The sequence below is a fragment of the Salvelinus fontinalis genome, chromosome 2 (assembly GCF_029448725.1).
Source record: "Salvelinus fontinalis isolate EN_2023a chromosome 2, ASM2944872v1, whole genome shotgun sequence".
Classification (NCBI taxonomy): Eukaryota; Metazoa; Chordata; class Actinopteri; order Salmoniformes; family Salmonidae; genus Salvelinus; species Salvelinus fontinalis.
In genome coordinates, this window is record NC_074666.1 from 72,756,482 (window position 1) to 72,781,044 (window position 24,563).

Below are 24,563 nucleotides of genomic sequence, written 5' to 3' on the forward strand. Positions count from 1 at the left end.
AGGTTGCAAGATTGAATCCCCGAGCTGACAAGGTAAAAATCTGTCGTTCTGCCCCTGAACAAGGCAGGTAACCCACTGTTCCTAGGCCGTCATTGAAAATAAGAATTTGTTCTTAACTGACTTGCCTAGTTAAATAAAGGTAAAATAAAAATTAAGTCAGTGAACATCACTGTAGTGTCAACTACAATAGCTGAAATAGGATGGTAGTATCAGTATTTTTCAATGGAACAATGGACATATTACATCCAGAAAGCTCAATCTAATCCTTGGCTAATCTTAAACTGTATCAACCTGTATTATGCAAAGCTTGATGTCATTGTGCCTGTATGATGCACACACTACGACCGCATTGGACCCTAGACAATATGTCAACCTCGTATGACGTAGTTATCCTCTTTATCTTCAAGACAGCTTGTCTGGTATTTAACTAGCGATGACCATAATCCTGTTCAGCACATTGTGAAGTGGTCAGGGTGAGAAGGAGAGTCAGACCAAGTCAGGAAGAAGCCAACAGGAGGTTTCCTCCAAGTCAGGTGAGAGACGTAGTACACGCAAAACAAGAGAAATAACAATATTATCCATTCACCATAGTGTTTCTTTGCAGCATGGGGAATTCTAAGAGTGGGGCACTGTCCAAGGAACTTCTGGAGGACCTGAAGTCCAATACTAAGTACAACGAGGCCGAGCTGTGTGTCTGGTACCAGTCCTTCCTCAAGGAATGCCCCACAGGCAGGATCACCAAGGAGCAATTTGAGGGCATCTATGCCAGCTTCTTCCCTAATGCAGACCCTACTGAGTACGCAAGGCATGTCTTTAGGAGCTTTGATACCAACGCAGATGGTCAACTGGACTTTAAGGAGTACATTGTGGCCCTGCACCTTACCTCCGGAGGCAAGACCCTGCAGAAGCTAGAGTGGGCCTTCGCCCTCTACGACGTGGATGGAAACGGAACCATCAGCAAAAATGAGATCCAAGAGATTGTTAAGGTACAAAAACAAACTATTTCTCTGCCTCTAGTGTGAAGAGACAGTGGTGGTGGTGGTAATTACTGAACCACTCAGTACACAGAATGGACATAAACAAAGATCTTAGTTACAACCAAAAAGTGCAACAAGATGAATCAAATTAAAAGCAGAACATATATTATTTCATACATTTGTGAAATGATTAGGTGAATTGTTTAATATTCTATGTATTCAGTCATCCCGTAAAAATATGATGGGAGAACAATCTTTATGTAGTCTGCATTTCATGAACTGCGCTATTATAGTACATGTGCTGAGTTCAGTATTTAATCTATATTTGAAAGTGACATGTTTTTCCTTATTGTTTGATTGCTTTACAGTCAATATTTAACATGATCCCTGAGGAAGACCAAAATGACCTGCCTGAAGATGAGAACACACCTGATAAGAGAGCAGACAAAGTCTGGGACTTTTTTGGAAAGAAAGAAGATGGTAATTTTGATTGTGAAGAATTTTCTAAATGTGATACGATGAGAACTTCTGGCATGAGTGACTTATGAGTTTTGCACAATTAGACACATTAAATAAACAACCAAAATAATGTTGATTCAGGCATGACATTTTCTCTGTTTCCTTTCCAGACAAGATTGCAGAGAGGGAATTCATTCAAGGAGTGATGGACAACAAGGACATCCTACGGTTGATTCAGTATGATGAGCCCCAGAAAATCAAGGACAAACTGAAGGAGAAGAAACAATAGCTTTCCGACAAAATCATTCTTTTGAATTCTATAAGACTGTTCAAAGCTTTACTGTTTACAAACCCAACTCTCCTGCCAGACCTGGGCTCTTTGTGCGCTAGACAACATTGGCATACACATTGAAGTACCGCACATTGTGGTGGATGACCTGTTTGTCTATGAGCCACCTGGACTTTTCTTCACACTCAAATAACTGTTCTGCGCTCTAGAATTATGGGTGTTCTTTTCTATTTCCTAATGAAATAATGGTTTCCAAGATTCTGTTGCCTGCTGCTGTGTTCACCTGCATTCATTAGTTTAATAAAGAGAAAGCCACCAGGAAAGGACCCACTGGGCACACACTGGTTGAATCAATGTTGTTTCCATGATATTTCAATGAAATTACGTCGAACCAACATAGAATTGACATCTGTGCCCAGTGGGGAGCTCCTTATGACGGGAATTAGGCTGAAGTTAACACTCCCTGTCTTACTATCAATCCTATTAGTATGTGAAGGTCAGTTTAGAAACATCCTGACAGAGGTTTCTTATTAAGGTAATCATGTCTATAGAATGTGTCTGATAATGTGCTTAGCAGGACTGAAACCTCATACAATGTACAGTATTCAACTGGTAGAACAAAGGAAAAGGAGTCTTTTTCTTGAATATTGTTGACATTTTGTAGATGCTGTCAGAGACTGCTGGAAACAATATCATAAAAACCGCTCTGAAAAATTACATTATAAAGGGGTTCTAAAAAACATTTTTAAAACATAAATATATATATACTGCTTTGAGTGAACATGCAGATTGGTCACTTCAGGTAGCTATGTTTTCAAAGGGATTTAAGTAGAGATAATGAGTAAATGTGATATGTAATATTACATTTTTGTTGAAAGATTCAATGCATTCTAAAAAGAGCAATAGAGATGTGCTTTCACAAATTGTCTGCCTGGTCCTGAGGGAATGAGACTTCTTTCTTGTTTGCATTTTTATTTCCCTTCAATAAGCGTGTATTTAAGTATTGTTGTCCATTAGTTTACTCCAATTAGGGGAGGGGTGGTAGGGTTAGGGGAAAATAATAAAGAAGAAAAAATATATATTGGATATGATGCAAACAATTACATTGATAGAAAAGCACAATCTATCTGCAATATTAAAGATGATCTAGACTGAGGAGCAGCCCGCTCCATACATTACACACGTCAAATAATGAATTACAGAACATGTGCTTTAACTCCAATCATATGTCATCTTGGCACTGAACTTGTCCAAGCTGTAAGGTCAGAAACACAGGGCCTGACTCGTTCTCTCTCTAAAGCCTGATTTGGCTCCCAGTAATGCATGGTCGGGTTCCATGTCAATATTCCCCCACCTGGCCTATCTCCCTGGATCTCCCTGGCCAATCCACAGACAGTCAGAGGGGAGGGGATTGACTGTAAAAGCCGGAGGCAAAAGGCTGAATTTCATCTGCTTATTGGGATGAATCCAATTCATTTAAACATGTCCCAGAACTTGAAGTAAGCCAAACTGTATGTAAGCCAGTATATGATAATGAAACAAAACCCTTTTAAGTCTTGTCAAATCGTATTTCAAAGGAAACAATTTATTGTAGACACAGCATTCTACAGTATATTGTCTGGACAAAGGTCACCAATGATTTGACATTTCTTTAAAGATTGGAAACATTTGAATTGATGTACATGAGAAATGGAAATCAGTTAACAAAAGGCAATTAAATCAACATTAACATTACTACAAAATGACTGGTGAAGTTAAGTACATGAACTTCTAATGTAAGAACTTTACCATAACACATGTAACATTGACACATACTGTAGCAGGATACCTTATACAATAAGTACAACATTTCAATCTGTATTCCTTTGGGATAGAATAATGCAAATCATTTCAGTGGTATTTTTATATTTTCTCACCTAGAAACAATGTGGATAAGGCATGTATATAGTGAATAGATGTTTTCTCTGTATGCATGTCTTGGCATAGTGAATGTATTATCCACATTAGAATATGAAAGGAATGATAGTTTGAGGAGATGGTCCATAAACACAATAAATCCCTGCTTTGTTACACTTCCAGAATAACTAACAGACGGCAAAATACAGACTGAGACAGACTGACAGACAGACACACAAACATGCAGTATTTTATATTATGTACACTTGTTTAGGTGGATATGTTGGCTAAAGGCTATGCTAGTATCTGTTAATAGCATACTGTATGAAATGTATGGACGAGTACAGGTTCCAGTGCAAGTAACACTGACCACTTTTTCTGATGATCTTTGCGAGTCATTAAAATGTGACTTGGAGAGTCCAACTGGGCACTCCTCTTGAATATACAAAGTCTATTTAGGATAAATGCAACATAGCAATTCCCAACTCTAAGCAATGGTTGACTCACAAAGTACCCGTGCAAAATAAATGAATGATTTTAGAATCTGTTGACTATTATCCTGTTATAATTCATTGACAAACAACAAGGTACAAACATTTAGTTGACCGAAAGTGCAAGGCCACTTAAACAGTTAACATCAAAATACATCTAGCTTGTATCTACAAATATACACCGATGCAGAATAGAATATATCAAGAACATTCCAGGTACTGTTTATAACCTTGAGGCACTAAAAGGTGTTCATTGTAACATGGATCGTCGTCATCGTCTCACCACTGATCCAAAATAGACTCAGGCCTATGTTCCAATCTGCCACACGAGGTGACTTGTGACCAACATGCTGTTTCCCAATCCATCTTACCCTATTCAACTTTGAGAGAGGTTGTTGTACATAAATTAATGTTCATAACAAACCTTAATGAGTTGATTCACCCCTGTTCATTGAGTGCAGTAACTTGGAGTATATACTTTCTGTAAACACATCCCATATACATTGTACTACAGTGCCAAGACAACCATCATATTTCACAAATATGCACTTAACCATATACAGTAAATGTAAGATATTTTCCCAAAACATGCATATCTTGACAGGTAAAATTAATGGGCGTAAATATGAAAATATATCATATTTAATCTAGGATATCACATAATGTTTCATATTCCAGTATCTAAAATAAAGTGAAATGTTAATAATTAGTTGTTCAGTTTATATGCCAAAATTCTAAGGTTTTACAATGCATCCAATCTATTCCTCAAATACATACAAATGTATCCTTCTTAATAGTGTAAAGTTCTAATTTTACAACAGATAAAAAACAAAATGATGTTTAAGCTTGTTTAGTGGCATTCATTATACAGAGTAAAACCATCAAACATTGTATTACTGTAACATGCTGGTATCTGGACTATTGATCTGTCTCTTGTTTTTCCATTGTAGGTTCAAAAGCACTGCATTGGGAATGCTACCTTTTCTCCAGTTATCACTGTGATAACATTGTGCTATTCTGATGTCATCATAGACAGAATGTACAGGCCTCACCTTATCCTGAACATACATGCACCTGCACCTGTAGCTGTAGTTGGAATGTTCTGTGAGAGGCCTGGGATTCTGGCAGTATGGAGGTGGAGGTGTTGCCTCTGGCTGCTTGAGGTACGTCAGTGTAGTTGACTATATGTCCATGTCCACAGGGCGGAGCTCCCCGGTCTTGTGCTCCTGCACCCACAGCTCTCGGTCTTTGGCTGGGTCCACACTCTGAAGCAGCTGATCCACTGGCTCCACCGTCTGCCAACCAACACACACACACACACACACACACACACACACACACACACACACACACACACACACACACACACACACACACACACACACACACACACACACACACACACACACACACACATACGAACCTTCATCACACATGAAGCCAACACTGACACATCTCATAGAAAATGTAAATGCTTAGAGAACTCATAGATGCTCATTTAGAACACAGTACAATGAGGGGAGAGACAGACACTTCTAACCATAGTGGACAGGGTTAAGCGTACTGTTTCTGGAGACACATCAAGCTGCCTTTTGCTAATACAACTGGAGGCAAAGAAGTGTGCCAGCAGGTATCAGCTGGGCTTGTTATAGTGGCCCTCTAAAGGACAACCTCCTTATTAGGCTGATCAGTAGTGTGTGCCACCTGTAATTGGCCTTCACCGTCACCCAAAGTGGCACTACCCTTGGTACAGGACCCTAAACGTCTCGTTAGATCTGCAGGTGTTTGCACCTCCTAAATGAGGAGAGCATCTGGGTTCATTCTGCCTGTTCAATATGGCCCAGTGAAGCAGCCAGCAGGGGGTGATAACAGCTGGTGAAGGGGTGACAGAGGTATGGTGATCGAGTTTGGAGGCAGTGAAATCCTTTTAACTGTTTGGCCAGCATTTTCACAACAAACATGCTTGCCAAAACGTTGATCTGAGTACATTGCACAAATCCTTTGTATTGGGATACTTGATCTAGAATTGTTTACTAAAAGGATCTGCTTTAAAAAATCAACATACACCACACTCCAAATGCCCTATTTCACTGATGACCATTCTGTTTTACTGTAGCCCTATGCTCTCCAGAAGGTAATCATCACACAAAGTGCAACCTATGTTGTATATTTCATTCTTTAACGTAACAGTTCAAACTGCTCATCAATTAACTAGGCTGACCATGGCCAGTCTGGTCTTACAGACTAGACGTAGCATAGTAAATGTAAATACGGGACACTCAAATCAGTATGATATGTTACGTTTGGCATGGTTACGTAAGACAGGGGTTACTGGTATAACGCGAACGTCTAGCATTCCAAAGTGTGCGTACTCGATTCTCATCACAGACAACATTAGCATTTTAGCTCATTAGCAACTACTTACTACTTTTTAGATAGTTTGAAACGACTTAGCACAGGGGTCTCCAGCAGATCGATCTCACAGCCCACCTATGAGGAGCTCGCCAACAATTCTGAAAGTACATGCATTTTTCACGTTCCGCCGCAAACTGACATATCTCACAAGTATCAGAGACAGCAAGCTCCCTGCTACAATCTAATCAACGCAACACTGACATTATCCCACCATTGGTTAGCCACTATTCGCATAAAAAGCCAAACCTAACACGATATCTGCCAATTAATTTCTTACCTGGCAGAAGTACTGTATATCATGAGTAAGTATATCATTTGTGTCTATTATTTGCAAACTTTACCATTAAATAAGCATCAGTAGTACAGAACCATTGCTAGACCGGCACATTAGATGGCACATTGCTCACTCTCTAGATGCACAATTAAAGGGCCAGATGCACAATTAAAGGGGAATTATACTCAAAAATCTAAATGTGTTAGTTTTCTTCCAGACCCCAAAAAAAAGGTATTGTGTTGTGATTTAAGCATTGGCATGGACTCAGAACATCCAATGTCGTTGTTTCTCTATGAACAAGTGTCATTTTGAAAGTGGGAAAATATAAAACAATTTGGGTTTTATAGAGCCCCCCCCCTAGATTTGTTTATTGACCATTTTTTTAAACAGGTATATTGACAGAAAATATAATGCACTACTTTCTCCTGTACACTAAGATCCCAGGGAAGAGTTGGAGGGGAGAGGAGAAGAGAAGAATGTAACTATTTTAAAGCTAGAAAAAAATTAGTAGCTCGTGATAAGTTTCATTTTTAAGAAGTAGCTCTCATGTCAGAAAAGGTTGGAGACCCCTGACGTAGCATGTAAGCTAAACCTTCCCCTAACCCTAATCTAACCCTTAAACTAACTCCTAAAACTAACCTTAACCCAACTTTAATCCCTAACCCCTAGCCACCTAGCTAACATTATAATTTATCATTCTTAACATATCATACGTTTGGCAAATTTGTAACATATTGTACAAATTGCAATTCTTCACATATTATACAAATTGTAATTCGTAACATATCATACGAAATGAATGATGGACATCTACAAATTAACACCTACCATAGGAAATGTAACATATCATGCTAATTGGGGTGTCCCAGATGTACTTTTACTATGTTACGTCTAGGTCTGTTACGGTGACCGTATTCTACCCTTGAGTCCAGGTTGTCATGACTGACAGATTGGTTGTCTGACTCCAGCAAACAGCCACATGTTCTGTCAGGCTGACTCAAGGGAACCGCCACTTGTACCGTAAGTGAAATGGACACATTGCTCACACTCTGGTTGAACATGTCAGTTTCATGTCGCAGCGTTGTGTACTGGCGTAAATTTTGTCGTATCATCTCCACCCTCTCAACCTCAAGTCTCTCCAGCTCCTGAAGAACAGAGGGAAATACATAGACAAGGAATCAACCTCACTGTCAAAACAAAGATAACGATGAACATGATCAGCTTTTATTGTTTGTTATCAACAATGAGACTATGAAGAGTTAGTTCAATTTTATTACCAGGCTTGTGGTGACCATCTCCTCAAACCACTTGGACTGGGCCCGGTTGTACAGGTCCACATTGTGCATGAGGTCATCACCTGTAGAGAACAGATTCAGTGGTCATTCAACACAGTGTATTTGACAAGGAGGTAATACTCAACAAATCAATATTAATTTGCTGGTATACCTGTGCAGTTAAATAGAGGTAGTTAAAGATGAAGGACTACCGGCTTGAAGTATTTACTACATTAAATGTAGGCCCTAAATTAACTTATGCATGAGGAAAGGTGTGCATGAACTCAGTCCCTATGTCTCCAGCAAAGGGCACTCAGTAACCATGCCTGTTGCAGTGTGGGACATCTCTATCGATGCAACGCAATGCAGAGGCTAACCTCCGATGCTAACCTCCGATGCTAAGTCTATAAAAGCTTGGTTCAATAGGGTTGAAGAAAAGTGCAAAGCAAATGTGACCTAGAAACGTTCTTCTACATTTCAGTTCAATCTATTAGACATATATTACAAAAACCTATTGTAGAAAGGGTGTAATAAACAACCTAAAACAAAACTACAGAGGAAGTTATTTTACAATCCGACCTCTCCAGTAATAGCACATCTCAATCTATATGGAAATGAGGCCAGGGTTTGTAATGACATTTGCCAATGTAAAAAGTGAAAGACACAAGGCAGACGTCATCTAAAGCGTGCCTAACGGGATCTATTGATTAGAGCTGTGAACTGAGACTAATGATCTGAGTGGGAGAGAGAATGAACAAGATGCCGGCTTTTATTTATGTATTTTTTCATGCTGGCTTTTTCCTCTAAAGTGTGTGCATAAATATGTACGGAAAAAGCAATCACGATCTTGGCACCAGAACTATTTGTTCCATCACACTATCTGGAATACAGAGTAATGGGAGCTCCAGGCATTGTACCTCATGTTATCTGAATTAAGCATATTCACTATGATTCCACATTCAAATATAAATGCAAAGCAAGACGTGTTTGTCTCCTAAGCACATGATAATGCAATGTTTTTGAGATCCACAGTACAACACAAAACACTGGAAAGTATACTTGCAATAACAGATGGTTTTAAGTATAAATGAAGAGACATTGCTCAATATTTTAACTAAGTTAATTGCTTGGTATCATTACATTACTATAGGCTGCTGTTGGCAGTGAGCTTAAGTGTTGTCGGCCTCCTGTCTGAGCTAACAAACCCCATCCATGTCTGACTGAACGCCCCCACATTCCCTATCTGACTGCAGCACAGCCTCACCTCACCCCCTCTGCCTCCTGCTGGGGAAAACATAGTCTTCTCAGGCAACACAGTCTGGGAATCCACCCCAAGTCTGAACCCTGAGCGTGTGAAACATATCTGCACTGTCCGCACCCCTGTCTCTGCTCCATTTACACAACAGGCCCGGCCATGTGATCCATGTTGCCAGATCTGACTGTTTGGGATGCCTGGCTGGTCCGGATGGGACAAGTCCTCCATTGATACCCTTGTTCACTGCGACCAAAAGATTAGCCCTGGGGATCGTGGGTAATGGTCCTCTCCCAGCCGACTTATTATCCCACCACAAAAATAGATCATTTAACTTATTTCCATGTTGAAATACTACTGGCTCTCTTTAGCAATGTTTTCTGGTGTTGTGCCAGGGGGTGCTTCCCTCAACAGAGTTCTCACTCTGTCGGCTATACCTCTTGCTGCTGATGAAAACACCACCACAACTTTACACAACGGCAGCACAACATCACAAGGTTAGGCAATTTGCGTGCAATGCAAGAGTGGCCTCAAAAGGGGCTTACGCAACATAAAAGCCGCTGCTCAGCGATACAGGGCTGATTTATCAAGAAACACAGCTGTGGGTGAATTGAACGGCTCAGATTTGAAAGGAGAGAGGCAATTTGTCGCCTTTAGAAGTACACTGTGGTAAGTTAATAAAAAGCACACCTGAGAATGCAGCATGCTTTGGGTGCATGTTCTCTCCTCTTTGGGGGTAGAATCGGTACCGCTATGGTGGTGTTCATGGAACTGTGACATGCGGCTGCTCTACATATGATGCAATGTGTGTTTAACCCCTGACCTGCTTGTGTGGATTTCCGCCGGGCCTTCTTGATGTCTTCCTCGTGTTTGTTCATGTGCTTGATGTCCAGCTGCTGGGTCTTCACCTCCAGATCTTTCTGCCGGTCTGCCAGGGCTTTACGGGCCTACCGCATCCCAAGCAGCAGTGTGAATACAGAAACAATAGGAGTCATTTCATGCTAATCCTCAGATCTACTGAACCTACAGCTATTACCACAGTCATTGCAGCCCTTTCATGTCGGCTACCTATTTCCCCACTCAAATCCCGGCCTCATCCCATAATCTATTCTTATTTCACATCACAGGATCTTCCTTCATCTCGTCTGTTGAGGAAATTCTCCAATGTTATGATGTAACACTGTTGGACATGTAAACACAACACTTGGCAGGCACGAACCGTAAACCCACAAAATCTCCGGTGTTTAATGGATGCCAACTAAAATAAAACGAACAGGACGTTATGATTGTATGAAGTCAATCGATTGATTAATCTAGTCTATATGATTACCATGGGGAGAAAGATAGGGAACAAAAAGCAACAGGTTTTTCCTGAGCAAAAAAACAGTTCATCTTATAATACGTTGAATGGTTTCAATAGTCCAACAGAATAATGCTGTGGTGTAGTCAGATCATCCCTAAACCACTTTTTCTGACATAAATGTTGGATCATTTAAAGCTTCTCTGGGAAAACCTGAATTGTAGGACAAGGGTTATAGGATGCTTTGGTTTAGAATGGTCCATACCTTCTCCACGCCTGCATAGCGGCTGGCCAGCTGCTTCCTGAGGTCTATGATGTGGTGATCGTACTTCTTCAACTCCTTCTTGAAGTTGTCTCTGAACGTCAGCAGGGGCTTCTCCACCTCACACTGGAGCTGAAGAGGTACATTTATTACAGTTATATTTGATATGTAATAATGTGTAACTACACTTTGACTACATTGTACCTGTCTATCTAACTACTATATAAATACACTGATTTAGAGTCCTGGTAGGCCTATACAGGATATATGTGACCTAGCTGCATAAAGCATGGATACAAATAGTCATGAAAAGTGCACTTAGGCCACTATAGGATTTCTCACTCTTCCACACGTTACCTAACCCCATCCCATCAGCCGTGGTGTCTCCGAGCTCAGAGGAGAGGGGATCATGGCGTGCTGCATGTCCGCAGCCTGGGGCTCATCAGAAGACACCACTAATTAGTCAGACAATGGAGGCTATGTAAAGCTTCAAGGCGACTTCTGCTTTATTTGAAGCATTCTTAAGACCCAGTAGAGTTTTTTCTTCACTGGTAATTGTTGCTGTAAGCCCCTCCCCCTCTTTTTTCTTTGCCCATGTCAGACCAGAGTGAGGTAAACAAACACCCCAGGATGTGGTCATAGAGACCTTGGATTGACCAAAGGAACACATAAAGAAACTGACTGCCAACTAAGCTTTCTCTAAGGGCTCCATAGCTCATAGAAAATACATCTTATAATGTTATTGAAGGTATGAGTGAAGCATGGATGTTGTCCACTTCGGTCAGTTCACATGGAGATTTTAGAGTTTTCTTGGTCTTGTTACAGTACATGCAATCTATAACATCCACAGTATCTTCTAGCAAGACAGTAGGCTACCTTGTTGGAGAACTTGAGGTGGACTTCAGCCTCGTCATGACAACTCCTCTTCAGCTGGGCCCAAGCTTCCCCAAGGGTTCTGGAATGGGATCAAACAAGAGACATCAACCAAACTGGATAGAATGGATGGGAAAACACCCAAGTAGCAAACAGGTGTATGGTGAAGAATATAGAACGAATAGAAATCTATTCTGTTAACTCACTCACCCTTCCTCCTGAGCAGCCAAGGGGCTCTGGGAGAGCTTGGAGAGGTTCTTAGAGTATTCATCTTCAATCTTTATCCTGCAACAGACAAAGACAGCCATGGGGCTCTAAAGTATGGGACTCCAGGGAAGACCAATAGAGGATATATTTTTTTTTTTATAGCTGACAGAGTTTTAGAGGAGCATTGGGGCATGGAGACACTGTCCTCCAGTATATCACCGACACCCAAAGACATACAGCACTGTGGCCACTATGATGTTCAAAGGCAGAAGCCTATTATTCTGTGCTGAGAAGATATCAAACAATATCTTGTAACAACAGCCTGGATATGAGTTAATGCACTTTCCTGTGGAAAGGCCAGAGATGGGAATGATGTGAGGCTATTTACTCATGGCCACCCTGAGGGCGACTCAGAAAGGCCAGCCATATTTCTGTGACATTCAATTATCCCACAAATACCCATTACCCATCCACATCTGAGTAAACCTGTCCTCTACGGGAGGTCACGAAGGCCATTCCAAAGAAATGGATATGGCCAGAATCTGACATCAGGTCAGCTGTCTCACTGAACCAATGAAGAAAGGTCAGGCCTGAATTGGAATGTTGGAGAATGGGGCCTTTAAATGAATTGTGTCAATACAGTCAGGGGAAAAAGTGAAAGTCCACTTAATTCTCGTCTATTGAGTCAATGGGAACTTTTGTTGTGGGCGCAAAATGGGGCCTCTTGCTATGCTGAAGCCTATGAAAGCATATGTTTAGGATGTCCACTTTATGTACGTCTACAACTTAACGTTATAAACCTAGTACGGTACAACTGTCACGCCCTGGCCTTAGTATTCTTTGTTTTCTTTATGTTTTTTAGTTAGGTCAGGGTGTGACATGGGGAATGTATGTGTTTTGTAGTGTCTAGGGGTGTTGTATGTGTATGGGGCAGAGTAGAGTATAGTTGTCTAGGTATGTCTATGGCTGCCTAGATTGGTTCTCAATCAGAGACAGCTGTCATTTATTGTCTCTGGTTGGGAGCCATATTTAAGGCAGCCATAGGCAGTAGGCTTTTGTGGGTAGTTGTCTATGTTGTACGTTTGTAGCTGGTGTTTGCACTTACGTCTTTAGCTTCACGATCGTTTGTTGTTTTGTGTTCGTTTTGTAATAGTGTTCGTTGCATGTTTTTTCCTTTCTCTAAAATAAAAGAGATGTATTTTGCACACGCTGCGCCTTGGTCCACTCTCTCTCACGAAGACGATCGTGACAACAACACATTTATCTGAATTCAAATGTGCATGGGGATGATATACCTGGGGCGGCAGCTAGCCTGGCGGTCAAGAGTGTTGGGCCAGTCCCTAAGTCGATGTAATGGGTGCGTGCTGGTGGCAGGGAAGTCAGGCGCAGGAGGATCGAACTTGGTATAAACGGAGTCGTTTAATCAGTGCTTCACAAAACTCCAAAACCAAAATGACAAAATAACAAAAAGTGGGTACCACACCCGTCGCACACCAACACATAATTACACAAACATACAATCAAACAATCTCCGACAAGGACCAGAGGGAAAACAGAGGGTTAAATACACAACATGTAATTGATGGGATTGAAACCAGGTGTGAAGGAAGACAAGACAAAACCAATGGAAAATGAAAAATGGATCAGTGATGGCTAGAAGGTCGGTGACGTCGACCGCCGAACACCGCACAAACAAGGAGAGGGACCGACTTCGGTAGAAGTCGTGACAGTCGACTAGGTGAAAAATCTGTCGATGTGCCCTTGAGCACCTGCAAGTCGCTCTGGAGAAGAGCGTCTGCTAAATAAATACAATGTAAATGTTTGAATAGATACTATAGAGTGGAACCAGGTTGTCAAGGACAAAATGACCCATGCTCTACAAAACATAATGATAATGACAAGAGTTTCACCCTGATAAGACACGACAAACAGTCCAAATTAGATTACGATAAAAAAAGATACGATGAAGAGAATCAATAACATTTCCCAACACACAAAATACACAGTACCACTGACCCCTTCCAAGCTGACTATGTTGTGTTACCTCTCCCGGACGAACTCAGCCATCTCTTTCTGCATCTGTTTGCCCTTGAGCTGTTTCTGCAGCAGAACCTCAAAGCCGCCCACAGAGGGGGTCCCCTGGGGGTCCTTCTTGTCAGTCTGAGGGAGAGGATCAATCACATACACAGACCAATACAGCCACAGACTTCATTTCATGGAGAAAATGACATTGTTTACGTTGAGTGTGTGTGAGTGGTGAGGGGTGGTTGGGGAGTGTGTGTGTGTGTGTGTGTGGATGAGTGTGGATGAGTGTATGAGTCAGAGAACTACAAATGTATGTGTCAAGGAGTGCATGCACATGTGGGTGTGTTCGTCATTTGCGTGTGAGTTATGAGTGTGTGTGTGTCTAAGGGTTGAACAAGGAGCAGCACATCCCACTATGTGTAACAGGATGTGGATACGACAGGGAGTGATGTGGTAGCCCCACGTGAACCAGAGATGACAGATTCCTTTCACACAATTGGCTTGAGCTTTGGCTGAGTGGAGCACATTATGCCACAGAAATACAGACGGCCACTGAGAACATGACTCAGTGGAACAAGAACAACCATCCAAATCACAGTTCAGTGAAAAGAGGCTTCTGTTACAATTATGTTTGTAGACACATGAGTTGGCGTTAATATGACAGACAAAATCTACCCTATTGAATTCAAAGTCATATGTAACAGGGCTGAGATTCCTATAAACATAGGAAGTAGGGATCTTATTCTATGAGCTGGATAGTGGTTTAGAGATGTTAGGCGCTATCTTACCCAGAAGTAGTCACAGTAGCTCCACTCATTGGGCTTCAGTAGCTGCTGCTCTGGCTGATCTGGCGTCACACTGGGCAGCGGGAAGGTGACGCAGTTGATCTGAATTCAAAATAATTATGAGACGATTTCAAGAGAGTGAGAGACAAGTGAGAGAGGTTTCTGTGAAACTTCAGAGGGAGAGGAAGAAGGAAAGGAGGAGGAGGAGGATAAGAGACTAATTGCCTTCAACTCTCAGGAATGAATGTGGGAGAAACGCTATGGTTAGAGCAGACATCAAAGGTGTCATTTGTGGGAGATGTGCATAGAAGCTTCTCATTTGGAGACGGGACATGGAGGCTCGGTTTGTGTCTGTCATGAGAACGGGAGTAAAGGTCAGGAATGAGTAAATACTCTCAGGGGGTGTTGGTCATCGAGATGGTGACCCAGAGAACCCTCGGAGGTGGAGAGGGAGGGGAGAAATGGAGGGGGACAGATGGAGGGGAAAGGGACAGAGAAAGAGGGATAGAAAAGGAGGGGGGAGAAAGAGCACAAACCGTCCCGTCCTGGCCTTACGATCCTTACACTTATTTGTGATAAACTAAAACAACATCATAACGTAGAGAAAGACCTACAATCATTGATACAGAGGAAACAACCAACAACAACCCAAACCACTGTAGAGCGGAGTCACAACTAAACACACCCAGCACCCAGACTGAATACATACTCTGGTCCACAGCGTCTTCAATTACCCTTAGAGGACTGCAATTATGTAATGTTCACCATCTGTAACCTCTCCCTGCTGGCACAACAACATGTCTTCTATCTATGCCATACTGCCAATGACATCCCAGCAGACTACATGGACATCCAGACATGCTGAATCTCAGATGCACAAATATGTATTACATGTTCACTGCTTGTCTAAAGAACACGACAAGGAAAAAACACACTGTGCACATTTCTACTAGCTGATTACCATATTTGCTTATGTAACTATGACATTGTTTGAAGCTTTGTGTTGCAAATCATTGAGCCTTTTGGGAGTTGAAACTATTTAGAATTAGGGAGAGATTTAGAGAAGTTCCTGAGAAACAACAGTCAAACAATGGAAGCAAGTCCTAAAAGCTATTCTGTAATAAATATTAACATGAGCCCCATTCTTTCTTGAAGTCAACCAGCCGTCTGCAGAGATCTCCAACTCCTGCTTGAAAGCAGTTCTATCAATGACCCCTGAACATCCAATATGTACACACTAACACCCACATACGGCCAGGCAAGAGAAAGGAGGTGCATCAATCAGACACGCACGCACGCACACACACACGCACGCACGCACGCACGCACGCACGCACACACACACACACACACCTATAAGTCTGCATAATATGCATGCTTCCACTCACCACGTGAGATACAGTAGTAGAAACACACATAGAAGTGTCGTAGACTCTTTCTAACACTACACAACAGGATTTACATAGTCGGTGGAGCCCAGTCACTTTGTTCATTTTCTGCCTGAGAGATCAGACTGATTGTCACGGACACCATATTTTCCATCACATTGACTCGCCATCTATCACTGCTGTTGTTTATCTCCTGCTCACATCCTCCAGAAAATGAGACCATTTATCTGCAGCATGGCTGTCTCTATAGCTCACTACTCTTTTATGGGCTCTTAGTGGGGTGCTACACTGTTAGGACTCAGAGATTCATATTCATTACCTCTGGGAAAATCAGGGAGAAATGTATGGCACTGTTGGCTCTGTGTGGTTTATAGTAGTTGATGTTTTTGGACAGTCAGCAAATCGAGGGTGTTATGGTTCAGCCTGACAGTGTAATGGAGATTCTAAGAGAGGCAGGCAGGGTCATAGCTTACGAATGATTCACATGATGTATGGTCATTCCTGTAGTTTAGAACAGACTAACTACACTTACCCCCAACAGCAGACAGTGTTGACAAGTGCCAGTTTGCCTAATCAACCAGAGGGACAGTCTGTCCTCTACCTGCATTCATTATACAGTCATTTCTACCCTAAATGCTGAGGCAAATGTAGAAAGGTTAATTCATTGCCTGGACGTTTAAAAATTGTGAGCTGGACCTCACACATTGGAATGGTTTAGCTCTGCTGAATAGACATAAATATCACTAACAGCAGGGAAAATAACCCATGCTTAAAGACATAAAACACAGAAAATAACCCATGCTTAAAGACATAAAACACAGAATATATCCCATGCTTAAAGACATAAAACACAGAAAATAACCCATGCTTAAAGACATAAAACACAGAATATAACCCATGCTTAAAGACATAAAACACAGAAAATAACCCATGCTTAAAGACATAAAACACAGAATATAACCCATGCTTAAAGACATAAAACACAGATAATAACCCATGCTTAAAGACATAAAACACAGAAAATAACCCATGCTTAAAGACATAAACACAGAAAATAACCCATGCTTAAAGACATAAAACACAGAAAATAACCCATGCTTAAAGACATAAAACACAGAATATAACCCATGCTTAAAGACATAAGCACAGAAAATAACCCATGCTTAAAGATATACACAGGGTGTCAACACAGAAATCTCTTGCCACCTTACCTAACACTATCAGAAAATAACTCTTCCCCCGGCATGGACGCGCGCACGCACATTAAAGACATACAACACAGAAAATAACCTATGCTTAAAGATATACACAGGGTGTCAACACATAAATCTCTTGCCACCTTACCTAACACTATCAGAAAATAACTTTTCGCCCGGCATGTACGTGCACACACACACACACACACACACACACACACACACACACACACACACACACACACACACACACACACACACACACACACACACACACACACACACACACACACACACAGACTGTAGGGTACTCAGCCACTGTTGCTAAGCGACAAATTACTTTTGCTGTAAAGGCACAATCTCCCATAATAACAAAAGATTCCAAGACCTCCTCCACTATTCTCAGAATGCTGTGGCTTCCTCCAACTCTGTGTTCACTCATTAATTTAATGAGTGATTATTGTGCGACCGCTTTGGTAAAAACATTTTCTAATAACAATAATCAAAATAACCCATCTGACTCTTCCAAACGACACAAGATGACACCCTAACAAGCTGTTACTCTTTCTTCTTAACAACAAGTCAAACAACACCTGAGCATGTTTAATGAGGTGGAAAACATGGCTGGCTATTCAGATGATTCAGCCCTGTGCATCTTTCTTCCATCCCACTCAGGACCAGCCTTATAATACGTAGGAGACAAGGTAGCAACAAGGTTACGGGTCTACTGGTCTCAAATCAGTGGAGGCTGGTGTCACTTTAAATGGGAGGATAGGCTCATTCAAATGGATTAAAACACATTAAACACACTGTTCCATTCACTCCATTGCAGTCATTAGTATGAGCCATCCTCCCTTCACCAGCCTCCACTGCCTCTAATGGAGGGGCCATGATCCATCCCATTTGGGATCTGAGACATGCTCCAGTGGTGGACATTAAAGTCGTTCATCTGTCCATGACAGCTGGAATACAGGTCGTGTGACGCAACATGCATCATGGGACAACAGTAAAACACCCTCCTGGACTGACTTCATGATGAACGCCATACTCAGCATCCACGACTACAACCTCCCATTATTCCATCATTACACGACACCACTTCTTCTACGCAATGAATGAGTCCCTGAACAAAGCAATGAATATCAATTATCACAGACCAATTACCCATTCATGCGATTTCTCTTTACACCGCAAAGTATGAAACTGCATCATAATGGAATGAATGTAGCCGAATCTAGTGGTCTCCTTTTCTGAGATATTCAGTGCTTGATCATTCATATTTCTACAGAAGACATGACATCATGGTTAAATGTTGATGTGTACAGACCATCATGGCTTATGTAGGATTGGATAGTACACTGAGGATTGGGGTGCACAACAGCACCTCAATCCTTTGTCAACAATGCCATCAATCAAGCCCTGTCAAAACAAAGCTCACCTGTAAAAAAAGATCTACATATAAAAAAAAATATTTGTTTTCTATTTTTCCACAATATCAATTCAATTCGTTTTCTGAATGGCTCCAGTGTTTCCCATGGCAGTGTTTTCCATTTCAGCACCATTAATCAGCATGCTATTGCTTCTGTAACCATGGAAACTGTCCTTGCTGCATCTCTCTGTGCAGGTTGGTGGGGCTTCACAATAGGCAGACTGACAGCTCCCGTGGCTGGAGCAGGTCAGCAAGCCCACCGAGCAGAACCAACACTGGGCACACACAGAACTGTCTGTCAGCCCAGCACTCACCATCTCCTCCTACATTCCTCATTATAGGTTACATAACCACGAGGTCCAGTGTCAGAACAACTTGAACACTCTGAGGGATGTTTTACATAAATCTGGTTACATGTGGTCCACACAAATCCCTAATTTGCTAGAAATGAGTTTCTATATTTCTGAGTATAATGAGTTTAATGAATGCTAGTTATGGATACGTGGGAGTAGGAATTCAAGCTGCTTGTGTGATGTAAATGTTTTCATTAGCTGTTGTTGATGGAGAGTAGAACATAATTGTAATCATGGCTGTAATGTGGAAGTGTTGATGTTGTGTTTTGGTGAATGCAGTCCTGGGTGAACTGCATTGTCCTGCAGCTATGTGGGGTCCATTGGGGTTGGGAGGGATGCAGCATTACACTCATAGAAGATATTTCTATGTCTTCTAGAGAAGAAGAGTCAGAGGGCTCGTCACACTAAATATAGCCAGAGATGTCAACTGTCAGCTGCAAAGGTCTTGTGCTTTTCAAGAAAATCAAAGCCCATCATACATTTAAAGAGTATGATAAAAACATTACTTTGCTGCATGGGATACCTATTCTTACTCAAAGTCTGCGACAGCTTCTGTGAACTGAGAGAAATCTGAAACTCTTCATTGCTTGAAGACGCTTCTCCTGTGTGTAAATGCAGCTTGTGCAAGCCTCAATCCCAAATCCACAAGACTGATAGAAGGGAGTAGACACAGTACAGTCCATGAGAAAAAGATTAGCAGTTGACCTGTGGAAACCCCACTAGTTAAGACTGATGTTCTATCCAATAGGCTGTTTGGTGTGGTGGCAGTGTTCCTGCACTGTGGGTTCCCCCATTACTCAACAGAGATCTGCAGCCAAACACAGAGACTACACTGCTACACGGACACACTGTAGCATAGTGGGTAGATGCAGTACATTTTAACGTTGGCAGATGGTCGAATGAAATACAAAAAAATCTAGCCTATTGTCAGGTAAAACATTGTTATCTTCTTTCTTCTGTTCAATTATCTCAAAAGAGAATAATCCTAGCTAAAAATAAACATTCTGTCACATCTGCTGTTTCTCCCTGGTGTAATGGTGCATAGGGTCTGTATCCTAAACACAGTCTGATGCTGCTGCTGCTCTGAGAGAGAAAGGAAACAACAGAGACAGACAGAGAGAGAGAAAAAAAGAGAGAGATAGAGAGAGAGGACGACACAGAGAGAAAGAGAGAGTGAGGGAGACAGAGAGAGATGGGTAGTGAGATGGAGAGGTTCTGGGTTTGGAGCTCCAGGGTACTCACTGTTATCTTGGTCTCCTTGATCTCCTTGTTCTGCCTCTTGGCTGGTGAATTGTTCCCCGGGTTCTGTTGGGAGAGACAGGAGGCATCGTCAACGTCAAAGCTCTCCTCGGTGTCAAAGCTGGCCGCCTCCATCATCACACAACACCTCTTCTCCTCCTGCTCCTCTCTCTGCTCCTCACGGGGAAACCCTGCTCCTGCAACTGAGGCTGCCTCTCACAGCCTGCCTGACGTGGTGAGTTGAGTGGAGACGCGTCACGGGGGTGGGGGGGTGAGTAAGGGGCTGGGGAGAATGGAGGGGGAGGTGTGGAGTGGAGGGAGGGGGTGGAGGCGGTTGGTTGTAGTCCTAGCAGCGTGACGAGGCTAGCCTCCGGTTAAACTGCTGTCACCCGAGTCTGGAGGTTGACGGCAGGGGGAGGATGCAGCGAGGAGCCCTGTCTCCCTACTGTCTATACTGAAAACTAGTGAGACAAAACATGGATGGAGCCAGCGGAAGAGAGCGAGAAAGTGCTTTAGCAATGTAAACACATGTTCCCCATGCCAATAAAGCCCCCTTGAATTCAGTTGAGAGATGAAAGACTGAAGGAGAGGTGGGGATTTATTTGCACATTCGATCACCATGCCTCCCTCTTCCCTCTTCAGAGAGATAGAAAGAAAGAGACAGAGAGAGAGAGGGAGTGTGTGTGTGTGTGTGAGAGAGAGAGGGTTTTAAATGAGGGAGGAGAGGATAAAGATAGAGGAGAGGGGGCAGGGTCTGAGGGAAATGGCTTAGTAATGATAACTAGAAGGCTAATTATTATTAAGAGGCAAGTTGGAGGAAAAGAGGAGGAGGAAGAAAAACACAACCAATGAACAGCCTCTCTGGCCCCACATGTGTGTTTATGAGCTTCAGAGCTTGTGTGTGTGTGTGTGTGTGTGTGTGTGTGTGTGTGTGTGTGTGTGTGTGTGTGTGTGTGTGTGTGTGTGTGTGTGCGTGTGTGTCTCGCACGCACACACACACACACACACACACACACACACACACACACACACACACACACACACACACACACACACACACACACACACACACACACACACACACACACTGTCAGACAGCATTGCATGCACATACACATCTCCCTAAACCACATAGTCTCGCACGCACGCACGATGTGGTTCAGGGAGATGTGTATGTGCATACAATACTGTCTGACAGTGTGGGTGTATGTTAGCGTAATGACAATTCAGAGCGGTGAAGGTACAGGATGTCTAATAATAGTGTGTGGGTACAGGATGTCAGATAATAGTGTGTGGGTAGAGGATGTCTGATAATAGTGTGTGGGTACAGGATGTCAGATAATAGTGTGTGGGTACAGGATGTCTAATAATAGTGTGTGGGTACAGGATGTCTAATAATAGTGTGTGGGTACAGGATGTCTGATAATAGTGTGTGGGTACAGGATGTCCAATAATAGTGTGTGGGTACAGGATGTCTGATAATAGTGTGTGGGTACAGGATGTCCAATAATAGTGTGTGGGTACAGGATGTCTGATAATAGTGTGTGGGTACAGGATGTCTGATAATAGTGTGTGAGTACAGGATGTCTGATAATAGTGTGTGAGTACAGGATGTCCAATAATAGTGTGTGGGTACAGGATGTCTGATAATAGTGTGTGAGTACAGGATGTCCAATAATAGTGTGTGAGTACAGGATGTCTGATAATAGTGTGTGGGTACAGGATGTCTGATAATAGTGTGTGGGTACAGGATGTCTGATAATAGTGTGTGAGTACAGGATGTCTGATAATAGTGTGTGGGTACAGGATGTCCAATAATAGTGTGTGGGTACAGGATGTCTGATAATAGTGTGTGAGTACAGGATGTCCAATAATAGTGTGTGAGTACAGGATGTCTGATAATAGTGTGTGGGTACAGGATGTCTGATAATAGTGTGTGGGTACAGGATGTCTAATAATAGTGTGTGGGTACAGGATGTCTGATAATAGTGTGTGGGTACAGGATGTCTGATAATAGTGTGTGGGTACAGGATGTCTGATAATAGTGTGTGGGTACAGGATGTCTGATAATAGTGTGTGGGTACAGGATGTCTGATAATAGTGTGTGGGTACAGGATGTCCAATAATAGTGTGTGAGTACAGGATGTCTGATAATAGTGTGTGGGTACAGGATGTCTGATAATAGTGTGTGGGTACAGGATGTCTGATAATAGTGTGTGAGTACAGGATGTCTGATAATAGTATGTGGGTACAGGATGTCTGATAATAGTGTGTGGGCACAGGATGTCTGATAATAGTGTGTGGGTACAGGATGTCCAATAATAGTGTGTGGGTACAGGATGTCTGATAATAGTGTTTGGGTACAGGATGTCTGATGATAGTGTGTGGGTGTTTGTGGAAGTGTGTTTGGCAAGTGTGTTTGTGGAGGGCTGATGCATCTTTGGATGTTTTTCAGGGGTGGGGGTTCAGAGGGTGGATGAGAGGAAGAATTGATGTACACATGTGTGAGTGCATTGTATGTGAGTGCGGAGGGAGCCGAAGGGTATGTGTGTGTGTTTACCAACGCGCGTGTGTTGGTGTTATCTGTGTGGGCAGGGCTGCAGCCACACTTATCCTCTCTTTCTCGCTCTCTCTCTCTCTCTCTCGCTCTCCTTCTCTCCCTCGCTCGTTCTACTATCTCCCTCTCTCTCGCTCTTTCTCTAATGATGGCGTTCCACCAGAGGCTGCAGAATGTTTGCAGCGAAAAGCAGAGCTGCCACCGTACGTACACGTGATCGCCCCAAGGACACCACCCCACTGTGCCCTCCTCTCCACCCCTGCTTATTACAACACCCCCCCTGCAGAGGCCCACACAACAACACAGTCAGCTATAGTAACCCAGTGAAAGCCTCATGCTTCGCATCGACGCACTCTCACCTTCCTCCTCCGAAACATGGCGCCGTTGACCAGCACCTACCAATGTGTCCGGGCTGCTCGGAGCGCGGCGATCCAGCCAGCGGACTTTCCCAGAAACCCAGGACGCCCAGTTCTCCCAGTGTGAGCTATAAAGATTATTTTGCTGGTGTCCTTTCAAAAGCTGACAACAAACCCTGCGGCGTGGTCCAAATCTCAGCTGCCCATATGGCCCAAATCTGTCCATCTATTCTCCCGTTAGCTGATGACGGGGTACTAGTAATTAGTCACGTGTAACACGTTGACGTGTAACACTTCTTGGCCCACGTTTATAGCTGCTCAAAGCAGGACTGGGGAGGAACATAGAGGACCATTTTTGTCCAGAAGAATGTTTCATGCGTGCGCTGGATTTCAAGCATACCATATCAAGAATAAAGAGTGAATTATTGTTTGCCTGCCTGCAATTAGTTTGCCTGCAACATGTTATAGGTGTTACAGGAACCATTATTGAGTTTGAGCTGCTTAATGTTGATGTGAAATCAATATCAGACAACTATTTCACTCTGATCAATACGTTGAGCTGATTGCAATGTTCCAACCGTAATAGACTTAACGGGTTGGACAAAATATAGGTTTATCAGGTGAAGACCCTTTTAAAAAGGGTATTGCAGACTGCAGTGCTGAGTTGAAAGTCTCACCTGTTTGTCCATAGTGGCTCTCCGTAGGGGCACGGCAGGGGGGTCCGTGGGATGCATAGTACTTCCTGTGGTGTAACGTGTTCCATTGACTACAGGGGAAAAGATCAGAAATGTCATTGAGATGATTGACAGATTAAACCTGCTCATTACTGAATCAGTTCAGAACGATAAACAGATGGGGGAACATACAACTCCTTCATGTGAAGAACTGGGTATCAATCCATTATAGTGAAAAGGTCAGGTTGTGCTTATGTCTTAAAGTGACATTTTAATGTTATGGAGTCGTTTGCATCCTAACAGTAGGGAATAATACATCCCCATTCATCATCCAGACAGGAAGCAGTTTGCACTCCCTTATATCCCTCCTTCGTCCCAGCTCCAGTCCATCTCACTGGGCCACGGCTCAGTACACAGCATATCTCATAGGTGTTTTTATCTTCTTCTCCCTCTGGCCCATAAGAAAACAATGGCCTTCAAATAATGCCAACAGCCTAAAGGAGATGTTCCTGTGTGTCTGTATGTGTGTGTGTCTGGGTTTGTGTGTGTGTGTGTCACAGCCCTGCATATGTCTACGGTAATGTCCCTACTC

General features: G+C 42.6%; 2 protein-coding genes across 4 annotated transcripts; one reads left to right on the forward strand and one right to left on the reverse strand.

The window, feature by feature from the left end:
* Positions 1–265: 265 nt before the first annotated feature.
* Positions 266–3,220, forward strand: LOC129825210 (recoverin-like). Of its 2 annotated transcripts, none has more exons than XM_055885122.1 (4): positions 266–533; positions 592–986; positions 1,346–1,457; positions 1,607–3,220. In XM_055885122.1, exons 2-4 carry the CDS (start codon positions 606–608, stop codon positions 1,723–1,725), a joined length of 612 nt encoding a protein of 203 aa, XP_055741097.1. In that variant the 5' UTR covers positions 266–533; positions 592–605; the 3' UTR covers positions 1,726–3,220. The 2 variants fall into 2 exon arrangements, with proteins under 2 accessions (XP_055741097.1, XP_055741105.1); XM_055885130.1 differs by having other exon boundaries at positions 605–986.
* Positions 3,221–3,289: 69 nt separating this feature from the next.
* On the reverse strand, positions 3,290–23,548 carry gas7a (growth arrest-specific 7a). 2 transcript variants are annotated; one of them, XM_055885038.1, is made up of 11 exons: positions 23,301–23,548; positions 20,388–20,450; positions 14,783–14,881; positions 14,014–14,129; positions 11,973–12,047; positions 11,766–11,844; positions 10,893–11,021; positions 10,151–10,274; positions 8,079–8,158; positions 7,848–7,946; positions 3,290–5,407 (listed from the first exon to the last, which is right to left on the reverse strand). In XM_055885038.1, the coding sequence occupies exons 1-11, from the start codon at positions 23,316–23,318 to the stop codon at positions 5,294–5,296; spliced, it is 996 nt and encodes a 331-aa protein (XP_055741013.1). In that variant the 5' UTR covers positions 23,319–23,548; the 3' UTR covers positions 3,290–5,293. The 2 variants fall into 2 exon arrangements, with proteins under 2 accessions (XP_055741013.1, XP_055741006.1); XM_055885031.1 differs by lacking the exon at positions 23,301–23,548 and having other exon boundaries at positions 20,388–20,630.
* Between the last annotated feature and the right edge of the window lie 1,015 nt (positions 23,549–24,563).